Source organism: Oryza sativa, chromosome 10 (assembly GCF_034140825.1).
Source record: "Oryza sativa Japonica Group chromosome 10, ASM3414082v1".
NCBI lineage: Eukaryota > Viridiplantae > Streptophyta > Magnoliopsida > Poales > Poaceae > Oryza > Oryza sativa.
The window spans coordinates 7497056-7508844 of NC_089044.1; the positions used below are offsets into that span (position 1 = coordinate 7497056).

An 11789-nucleotide genomic window follows, 5' to 3' on the forward strand; every position below is an offset into this window, starting at 1 on the left:
CGAAATGTCAACTTCCTTTGGCCATTCTCGAGAAAAAAAAGTGATCGTACATTGCTTAACCGGGCCTCTAGGTTTGGCATGTGGCGATCACTTCGTCCAGAAGAGTGTTCATAATGTGCATCACACAAGAGAATTCCAAGAACTGGTGTCAGTATTTGAGTAGTGTAGATCATTATGCAACTCAATGTAATACGAAAATGGCCTCACAAGTCAGATGACATAATGTAATTAATCATATACATACAAAAACAGAGCAAAATTTACATTTATGAACATGGAACCATGTTTAGATACATACAACAGACAGCAACTCAAGGCGAACGAATAAACAAAAAAAAGGAAAGAAAACTATTCAGTCGCCCTATGTTACTCCATTTTGTACCTAAACTCTGGATCTGCTGTATATCTCACTATTTCTGAAAGTATACCCTAATGCTGTACAAGGCTTCTTTTTTCCTGTATGCACGCAAGTATTGACAATTGATGGCTAGGGGGTTCGAGGGGTGCGTGGAGAACAAGGCATTCTTACAGGGGAGAATACCACAGTAAGGGGAGCATGATCTGAAAGGCTATAGTTCTCAGGCCACATGCCCTTCTCTACTTCTGGGGGGAAGAGAACAGCTTCCTTCACAGTAAAGCCAAAGGCTTCATCGTTCGCCTCAAACGTGACAAGGCTTCCATCGGAGATGTCGATTTCGGTATCATCCTCCTCCTCTTGGCTGCAGCATGTAGGGCTCCAGATGCACCGCTACAGAGTTCAAGAGACATTGTTAAATGTAAGTTTCCGAAGTAACCTCTGAAACATTACAGATCATCTAGGTGGAAATCCATGGCTTCGATGTTTTGAGTTATTCAGACTTGATCATGGACTAAAGCTGCATTCTCACATGGAACTCTAGCAAATAAGAGTAATTTTCACCAGGTACCTCTCTCTGGTAATGAGAAGTTTTGCTGAAGAAAGAAGGACAAATGCTCAAGTAAAGTAAGCACAATAATTTACCGATGAAGAAACTCCTAAAAACTGTTTCCATTTACGTCATCTTGAATTAAAATTTTTATTAGTCCTTCACTGATGAGGACACAACTAGCTCGGATATAACCATGACTATCTTCATCTGGCCTTTATCGATCTTATTATTAATGGTTGACTTCCTGTTTTAGTTGCGCAGCATATACTCCTATGAGTTATTAATTGATTTACATTTCCTATGTTCCACCTGTCCTTAGATCTTGTTGACCTCCTTTCTTATCTAATTATGGGCACCATATTATTGTTCAGTTCAAGGCAGAATCTCCAGCAAAATATTACACAAGGAATTACCTGAAATTCTTTGTAGTCAACAATATCATCCCCGTCATGGTCAGCTTCACTCCACAGATCTTTAATTTCTTCAGAGTTTAGGCGATCAGGATGGACCATCCCTAACTGCATTCACAGTAAGATCAGCACTTATCCTGTCTGGAAGTTTTTCAGTTACGTACATAGCCATATATTATAATAGTCAATACCTGACAAAGTGCCTGGCAGAAGCTTGAATATGTGATCTGATCATCAGGACTGTCAGCCTTGAGGAGTGCAAATGCATTCTCCTCTGAAAGGGACGCTACTTGGAGGAGAAGATACTGGGATAAAAAAAGGTATTTCTTAGATCACGGGGATAATTAAATAAGAGATCACCGGACTCTGTATTCTTAATGGTCTGGCATGTTCATCAAGGTCAACTTCTATTATTTATTAGAAGTAACATGCATATTTTTTTAACGAAGCAGTGGTGATCATGTTGCTTACCTTGATGATACCAAAGACAGCTTCATTCCAGCTAGTTTTCAGGGGCTTCCTCGACTTATTTGGATTTAGAAGCCAAATGAAATCAACACCACAGATGTTTCCTCTATGGTTCCGATGACTCACCCACTACGGTCATGGAGGTGAAAATGGAAAAAATTAGGATCCAACACAATCATCAACACATATATTTATTGCTGGGTAACTAACATTTGATGAAAATATAAGATAATTTTCTAGTTACCTTGTGGGCATCTTCTTCGCTATCACTGTACTGATGAGCAGTGTCATATGACGAAACAAAGCCCTGTGATCGGAGGAACTTGTAAACTTGCCCACGTTTACTTCCATTCCAGTCACTGTAACAGATACGTCATGACCAAATGTTACTATCCAATTCTATGGCTAACTATATAGGCTGTCATAAATCAATGTGTATACTGCATACTCACCCACATAGGATGATTGGCATTGGACCAAGTTTATGTTCTTCCTGATAAGCTTCTATGTACTGAAGGATCTTATAGACCTACCATCCGCAGAATTTTTCAGTTGTTAGAACCCGATCGATACATTGGGAGAGTAGTGCTCATTTGCAAAACTAGCATGATTCAAACCTGCTTCAGCCGAACTATTGAAAGGCTGTGGTCATGAGGGAACAGCAAATGGGTGTTCACAATGAGGCTCTGCTGCTGGATGCAACTGCTGCTTCGGTTCTGCCAGAAAGGCATGGCTGATTCGACATGCAACAGCTGTGCAACTCTATCTCCAAAATCATTGAAGAGAAGCTCCCGGTAGTTCAAGACATGGAAGTAGTTCTTGTTTACAGCAGTCAGAAGACCTGAGCAGGAAAAGGCATTATCAGAGGAAAGTTAAAGAGAAGGATCATGTCAAAAAATTTAAGAGTTCCGAGCAATATTGAAAACAAGGTTACCAACTGAAATTTTCCTATGTGCTTGCACAAATAATATAAGGAAAAAAAAAGTCCAATGGTGTTTAATGTGCCTATGACAACTATTAGATGCATCAACGTCACGTGCATTGGACATGATGATTATCAGCAATTTTTACATATATCATTGTGAAGTCCAGGAAAGAAAGAAAAAAAATATTCATCACAACGTAATGATAATCATCAGACATCAACATCAAAGGCATTCAGCACAAGAAATAATCAACGTCGACATGGATGCACTTTAGGTTATGATGACAAGAACTGAAAGGGACAGGCACAAAAGCCGATTTGGAGTAGGCCTTTGTTCATACAGACAACCCTTAATTAATTGGCAAAATTGGTTATATAGCATCGAAATTTCACGTTTTTTGTTTTATGGCACCGAAAGTTACCGGTTCACTTTAATAGCACCCAAAGTTCACCATGTTTCCATTTTTAACACTTCCGTCAATTCTCGATCGTTTTCCGTCCGTCTTGATCGTTATTGATCCAGCCACACACACGATATGACGTTTCTACCCCTCACAAGTACAAGTATAATGCATGTCAATGAGGGGTAGAAATGTCATATCGTGTGTGTGGCTGGATCAATAACGATCAAGACGGACGGAAAAATTGACGGAAGTGCTAAAAATGGGAACAGGGTGAAATTTGGGTGCTATTAAAGTGAACCAGTAACTTTCGGTGCTATAAAACCAAAAACGTGAACTTTTGATGCTATATAACCAATTTTGCCTTAATTAATTTGTAGCCTATGTTATGTTCTGGTTCAGATTGGTTTTCCTATGGCACAGAACATGGAGATTATTTATATTGATATCCACCTCACAACAACCATTTGAACGGAGAAGCCCAGATAGACAATGGCAGGACGACAACAACACACATTTCCCCTAAATATGGTCCATACACAGCAAGATCTTTTCTCCCCACCTCATTCTCCCAAGATGAAATGGGAAAAGGAACTCACCGTCTCCACGATTGTTGGTGCGCGCGAGCTTGAACAGACTGTAATTCGCGTCCCCCAGCCGCTTCTCATACATGTCGACCAGCTCATCGTTTCCCAGCCACACCTCCTGTAGCAAGCAAAGTCAAAACATTCACATCCATGTATTTTTTTTCGTCGTGGGCACATCCCATTATCCCAATTAGCCAAATTGCAGGAGAAATTGGTTAGTTCCCCTCACCTGCAGGCAAATGATGGAGGAGCAATCAGCGAGAAGGCGGTCGATGATCTTCTCGTTCCTGCTGAACCAGTAGGCCCTGTACTGGCTCTCCCTGCAATTCTGCCCCCAATGCAAACACCACCACCATCAGTTTCACCAATCCAACAGGTCCCCCAAGTTGAGGCTGAATTCAATTCAGTATACTGATCCAGCGGAAAGGGGCAGAGATCCAGCTCACCTCGGAGTCCATGCGCTTGTAGATCGGGGCGAGGATGTTGAACGTGGTGCAGGACACGCACCGCTCGTCCCGCGGCTGCAGCAGGAGCGGCCGCCGCCGGTGGTGGTGGTGGTGCCGCTGCTCCCGCCCCTGCTGCTGCTGCTCCCGCCGCCGCCTCGCGGCCGCCTCCCTCCGCTGCTTCTTCGCCTGCATCGCGCGCCAACCAACCACCACCCCCAAAACAAACAGAATCAACACCCCAACCGACAAAACAACCACAACCACGCGGCCCAGCACCAACTCACGCATAATTCATTCGCCAATCGATCGACCAGCGATTGCTCCCTCACCATTGCGGACGATCCCGAGTTGGAATCGGAGACGTCAACGGCCGACGAGGAGGATGGTGCGACGATGGCGGAGTGCGTGGTCCCGGGTTGCTTCTTCTTGCTGTCGCTGCGATTTGGCGGCTACAACGCGAGACGAGAGAAAGAGGAAAAGAACGGAACAGGAACGCCTCGGCGTCGGCGTCCTCGCCTAGCGCTTTATATAGACCTCCATTGGCTCCAAGAAACCATAAATAAAAAAGATTGAAAAAAAATTCTCCCGACTCCGTAAAAGATGCGACCCACCCAGAGAAAAGGGGGCCAGACTAAAAACCAGGGGGCGGGTGACCTGACACGTCCACGTCACGTGTGTGGGGGCCCACGTGTCGGTGGGAAAGTCGCCTCGTATGTGACCGTTGGGGGGTGCGTCCGGTCGTTATTAAGCTAGGGTGGTGTTTTTTTTCCTTTTTTTTCTCCTTTTCTATTTTACTAACTCGTTCTACTTTTAAAAAAAGATCATTTTAATGCTTTTTACACTCTTTTTTGACTGTCAAAAGAAGATGCTTTCGGTCTAATCAAAGGGGCCGTTTTACTTTCTGTGGTGCCTAATAATAGACCAAACAGCAAGCCATTAAAATGAGTTTTGCCCAAAACAGGTGATGATGGGAAAAAAAAAAGAATAGAAGCCACTGAGAAAAACGTGAGAGAAAACTACATGCTGTTGTTTCTTTTTCAGGTGAATAATGACTACTACTCTGTAAATTTGGTTCATGCAAATCAGGTTCAACACGTTGAAGTATGAGTAAATTACCAAACATGGCTAATCAAATACAAAAATTTGAGGAAATTGGATTATAACCAAGATTCTTCAGCAATAACACAAGAGACAATGACAACGTGTTAAAATTTCATAATGTTCCTGATTTCGGGATAGCTGAGATTAAAAACATGTGCATCACTACAGATGCAAACCCGGAGTATCTGTTCTTAGCCCACTAAAAAATTTCAGCAAATAAAATTACTACTGAACCAAAAACCAAAAAAAATATTGGCTAAAAAGTAAAAAAAAATCCACGGGTCAGGGGAAAAGATATTTCACAGTGATCAAGATCGTGATTGATAATTCGACGAGATAATGTGATTCACTTTTTTAATTAATTGCCATGCCATAGAGTAGTTAACAAAATCATGCTTACAAGAAAAAAAAAAGAATGATTAACCCAAACAAGAGAGATACACTCTTTCAGCCTTTGATCGTCAATAACTAAGACAAATAAAATCGGGAGAATATCTAATATGGTCTCTAAAGTTTCGCTCCTGGGTTATTTTAGTCCTTAATCTTTTATATTGTTCAAACAAGTCCTTTAAATTTATCATATGGGCTAATATAGTGCTTGGTCTCACCAAAATCGCCACATAGACATGCCATGTCACCTTCCTATGCAAAATCTATATGATTTGTCCAATTTACCCTTACACATAGGAAAATAAAAAACAAAAGGAAAAATTTTAAAAATATATATATATGGTATATGTAAGAGCAAAAATATATCTCAAAAGGGTGAAAAAAGAAGTATTTTTTTTCCTATGGTTATGTCTAATTCACCATTAGATTTATTTTTCTATAATATATGATTATATGTAAGGGTAAATTGAATGATGACATGGTATATCCATATTATGATTTTGGTGGACCCAAGGACTATTCTAGGCTTTATGACAAAGGATAAGGATTTCTTTGGAGCATTTAAAAGGTTAGGGACTAAACTGATCCTACAGAGAAACTTTAGGGACTAAAGTAGCTATTCTCCCAATAAAATCACAAACGAGTCATCGTCCTATTTTAAGTGAGTGCACTGCACGTATGAAACATTTCACTGTTGTAGAAGTAATCTTCTTCGATTCTCTCTTTATTTATTGAGAATGGATTTTCCACTAAGCTCATCCAGTGGTGCGCCCTTTTTCGTTCGGCAAAAGATTTTGATTCCATACGATAATATATTCCTCAGCCATCTTTTTTAACTAGTTTTCGGCACGTCTGCTAGCTAGCTTGATATAATAGTAGCAGGAAGAATCCAACTCTTACAAACGAAGCACCTGATGCTGAGCAATTCGTATCTGGGCTCTCATCGCCATATGGCATATTCAGTTCTCCCGCACGTACTATTCTCTTATTCTCTCGTAGCAATTTGCCACGTCATCCTCACTCAAAGATTTGGTCTGATTGATCAAATCTTGCCAAGTGTGTCAAGCTTGAATATATAGCTTTATACCGGATGAACTAGTTTACGTTGTGCAAGAGCATGTGCTTTGTTAGGCTATTTACAACACGACGACGCGGTAAGTGACTTCACTAGGCCACGTCAAATATGCCCCTCTAGGCTCTAGCTCAGGCCACGAAGTATCCTCCTGAGGCTATTCAATCTCCATGCCCTCAATAGGGCATGAGTCATGAGTGCCCCCGTAGATCAAAGGCCATGAGTGTGGCAAGTCGTAAGGAAAACTGATTCTAGGTTAGTTAACTCTAAAGAATAATTTTCTATTGGTCGCCTATAAGTTATATTCTTCAAGATAATATATCAAGGATTATATTTCGTAGTTTATATACTCTGTTCCTAATATATTATACTTCTTTCGTTTCAGATTATACGTCGTTTTGATTTTGATCAAAATCAAATTACTTCACATTTGACTAAGTTTGTAGATAAATATAATAATATTTACACCACCAAAAATCGATGATTAAAAAATATTTTCATAATATATTTGTCTTGGGTTGAATTACTACATTTTTCTATAAACTTGGTCGAATTTGAAATAGTTTGTCTTTGATCAAAGTCAAAACGACTTATAGTCTAAAACGGAGGGAGTAATAGTTAGGGTCTTTAAAAAGCAATTCTTTCAGCGGCAAGACACAAACTAATGGTTACGAGGTAACTCTAAAGATAATACAAAGATAGACATCGCGGGTAAAAAGGGTTATTGAAACTAAGAGTAAGACACTTATGACAACATTGATATAATCAATTAGTACAAGAGATGGTATTACATGTGACAAAAAAATTCACCAAGGGCCATTACATGGTGGGAAGGAGCACCACGTAATAAGGGTACTTACTATGGGTACAACACACAATAAAACCATAAAAGTGGTGGTGCAGTTAATTAAAATGTTGGCAGAGCACACCGGTCAGCTTGTCATTCATTTTATGATCTCTTTTTTTTCCCTCTTGTCAAAAAAGAATAATATAGTAAGATCATATACTTAAGTCAAGTCCAATTCACCACCGTGGAAAGTGATCTCAAACCTCTGCGTTGGATTCAAGCTAAAAAAATGAAAAGGCATGGTTTCAAACATGTCAGTGTGACCTGCATAAGCACTGGTGGTTTGGGGAAAAATTAAGGGGATGAGAGGATTGGAGGCGGTCCATGCATAGAGAGGAGTATGGAAGGGGCTTGAAGATGTAGTCATCGCCAGGAAGAGACTCCCCATTGTTGCTGTCATCCACTGCCACCTTCGTCGTATCGCTGTTGCCACGGACCTCCCGCAAGAAGCCATCGAGCTTGTCGCCCGCCCTGCGCCGACGTTGAGCTCTCTATTAGCGGCGACCTCGACCAACACCATTGACCAGCCGTCCAGCTCGACACTGCATTGATCTTGTGCGGCCTCAATCTCCTGTCGCCAGCCGGCGCTGCCCGTTGTTCTCATTGTCCCCTCAATCTTTGCCATCGGCAGGGGCACTAGTTCATTGTGATTTGATGGAGGAGGAAGGAGATCGTCGGCCGGAGGGAAGAGAGACGGCGCTGGCACCAGGGAAGAAGGGGAGAGGGTGAGATGCCAATGCTGGAAAAGGAGGATGGTGTTGGGTGGACAAGGTGAGGGAGGAGGGGAAGATGCGGGGACGGGAGACGAGTCATTGGTCGGCGTGGTTGTTGCGTCATTGAGAAGGAAAAATACATGGAGGCAGAGGTTGGCAGTGGGTCCATGTGGTTGTTAGGGACACATATGTTCTTCTTTATTATTTTTTTTGTTGTTGCAGGGTCCTAATATAAAGTTACAATTGAATTGATAATAAGAAATATTTCAAGGGCTGGTACATAAGTAATTGGGGACTAAAAGGTAAAATATATTTGAAGCGATTTTCATTACGAGAGATGTGACATTTATATGATTTTATCCTACATGGTATGATGAGATCACATGTTGCAGTGATCTTCGTTATACATGAGCTTAGACATTTCATACGAATAAGGTAGCATCTTTTATCTTTATCCATGACTCAGCAGTTGGGCAACAAATTAAGGCGCCGCCTAAGAAAGAATTAATTCCTCAATTTGCTCTTCTTTCCTTGGTAAAGTAGGACACAAAGATCCGAAATGATGGGGAACACAACATATGCGGCCGATAGATGAGCATTTGCAAGTGTGTAAAGGCAAAGGGGAAGTAGACGATGCTCCAAAAAAGATGAGCACTACAAAGTTTGCGAGAATGTCGATAAAGCACAACTTGGCAGCGCATATAGGAGTACTAGCATGCATGATGGGGCACAAAATGCGAGCATGTTCGTTCGTTTAGTTGGTTACTGTCACTCACTAAATTAAGCATCACGAGGCGTGCAGGACTCAGATGGTCAGGTATTGTCTCCCTCATTGACGGACAAAATAAAGGTGGCCTTGTTCACTATTGCCACTAGTTAGGAATTCGTTACACGTGGGGCTAGCAGACGGTTAATGATGGTGGGAACCAGCTGCTCGCTCTGTCCTAAATTACTTATAGTTTTGAGTTTTTTTAGTTTAATTATTCATCATATTTAAAAATATTATAAAATTATTATTTATTTTGTTTGTGACTTGCTTTACTGTGAAAGTAATTTGAGTATGACTTATATTTTTTTATATTTACACTATTTTTTTAAATAAGATGAATTGTCAAACGTTACAATCAAAAATGTTAAAACGATATCTAACTTAGAACTGAGGTAGTAAGAATGAACTGGTTGATTACATTTAATTTATGCATTGTTAATGCGATGGATCAATCAGTTCTGCCGGTGTTTAGGAGAACTATGATAGCAGGCTATATGCGTATACGGTGAAAAGAGAGAAATGTTGCCTCGTCCGTTTATGCAAAGGCTAATTTTCCATGTGCTCTAAGGAAAAAGAGAGAGCAGACAAAAATGAAAACAATTTTATAGTTAACTTATTATACATATTATCTCAAATACTACCTTTTATGTTTTATGAGCCTACAATTAGTGGTTAATTCTATTAAACTTGCTCTGATGAGCATCAATAGGAAATTTGAAATTCGATCAAATCAATAAGAAGAAATAAGTTCTATAAATATAAAAATTAGAAAAAGTATGATGAGACACATATCTAAGAGAGAATGTAATCTAAAACGTCAATTAAAAAAAATGGACCTTAGTAATAGAGTAGATTTAATACGCCATGTCATTATTGTTTCACAACATTAAATGGTTTGCCCCAATCCTAATTAAACCCTTTGTGCATCACTACAAATTAAATATTACCTCCATTTTATTATAGATGGTTGATTTTTATTAACGTTTAATCATTCATTTTATTCAAAAATTTAACATAAATATGCTAAAATATAAGTCATATTAAAATTTCTTTAACAATAAAGCATGTCACAACAAATAAATAATATTTTTAATAGAATGAATAGTCAAACTTTACATCAAAAGTCAACGATATTGTCTATTAAAAAACGAATGGACTAAAATCAACAGGAAGTATTTTGTTGTTCGGGTGGTAGAATTGTGGTTTACAAGCCTAGAAGGCTACAAACTCCACTGAGGCTGTCTTTAGTTCACACTGAAGTTTGGAAGTTTGGTTGAAATTAGAACGATGTGACTGAAAAGTTATATGTGTATGAAAGATTTGATGTGATGAAAAGTTGGAAGTTTGGAAAAAAAAAACTTTGGAACTAAACAAGGCTTCAAGTAGGATTTGAATTCCAGCGTCCATTCACATGGGTGTATTTTCAGTGTAATTTTAGTGAGATCATATACTTCTTCCATTCAAAAACAAGTAATAATTATTATCATCTTATAATCTTATAATTTAAACCATCGTAATAAATACAATGCAGGTAACAAATAGAAAGATTTTAAGTAACCAATAGAAAGATTTTAAGTGTGAAGGATTAAATAATAATAATTTAGTGAAGAGTGCTACTCCCTCCGTTTCAGGTTATAAGATGTTTTGACTTTGATCAAAACCAAACTGCTTCAAGTTTGACTAAGTTTATAGAAGAAAATGGTAATATTTTTTATCCAAGATAAATTTATTATGAAAAATATATTTAATTATTAATTTAATAAAACTAATTTGGTAATGTAAATATTACTATATTCGTTTATAAACGTAGTTAAACTTAAGAATTTTGAGTTTAGCCAAAGTCAAAATATTTTATAACCTGAAACGGAGGGATTAGTTAATTGTATTTACGTATACACACTTTGTATTATGAAACATCGAAAAAAAAACATGTATATTTTATATTTTGGAATGGAGTGAGTTTAAGGTTACAAGAGTCTTAGTAACACCTTAGGTCTTGGGTTCAACTCTCCATAGGAGCAATTTTTTCAGGATTTAACGGCTTTGTGCTTTCAGTGGTAGGCGACGTACACATCGATAGCGAGACGCCTGTGGTGACTTCGTCAAACTCCAGGATGGATTTGCCGACCCAGTCTTTGAAGATGCTCATTGGGATAGGGTTTGCGTATATGCGTTTATAGAGTTGAGTGTGTATTCGTTGCGAGTGTCAGCTGTATAATTTTTTAAAAAAACTAAGCCTCATCTATTAAAAAAGTTAATGAACATATTTGTGAGAGTTTACGTGTACGACGTGTAAGTGTGGGTTGTATGAAATAAAAGTCATTTTAGGAGCACAACTGGAGTACGATCGCCGACCGTGGCAGCGGTGGCTGCGCACCTTTCCGAAAGGTAGACAAGCAACCCACCGACCCGAAAATCAAAAGACCATAAAGGTGCCGCTTTTGAGGCCCGGAAATCGGTGACGGCTCAATTCTTCCCCGAGACCGTCGCGTAAAAACAACGAGAAAGCGGGCAGACCTTTCGGTCGGTCCCGGGAGCACGGGGATCCCACGACCCGGAGCTGGTCTCGTACGTCGCTGGTCGGCCCGGCCTCTCGCACAGTCCCACCGCGTTGGCCCCGCCGCCTCGCCCCGCACCGCACGCACGCGCACGTACAACCGCGCGACGCGTGTGCCTCCCGCCTTGCCGGTCGGGTCGTCCCATCGTCACATCGTCTGCCCGGCCCTGCCGTGCCGGCTAAAGCGGGCGCGCG

General features: G+C 40.0%; 1 protein-coding gene across 2 annotated transcripts; it reads right to left on the reverse strand.

The window, feature by feature from the left end:
* Window positions 1-237: 237 nt before the first annotated feature.
* Window positions 238-4644, reverse strand: LOC4348262 (uncharacterized calcium-binding protein At1g02270). 2 transcript variants are annotated; one of them, XM_066304906.1, is made up of 11 exons: window positions 4475-4644; window positions 4146-4331; window positions 3929-4019; window positions 3712-3817; window positions 2404-2627; window positions 2239-2315; window positions 2031-2145; window positions 1790-1915; window positions 1510-1623; window positions 1322-1426; window positions 238-748 (listed from the first exon to the last, which is right to left on the reverse strand). In XM_066304906.1, the coding sequence occupies exons 4-11, from the start codon at window positions 3782-3784 to the stop codon at window positions 488-490; spliced, it is 1095 nt and encodes a 364-aa protein (XP_066161003.1). In that variant the 5' UTR covers window positions 3785-3817; window positions 3929-4019; window positions 4146-4331; window positions 4475-4644; the 3' UTR covers window positions 238-487. The 2 variants fall into 2 exon arrangements, with proteins under 2 accessions (XP_066161003.1, XP_015612878.1); XM_015757392.3 differs by having other exon boundaries at window positions 3929-4027.
* Between the last annotated feature and the right edge of the window lie 7145 nt (window positions 4645-11789).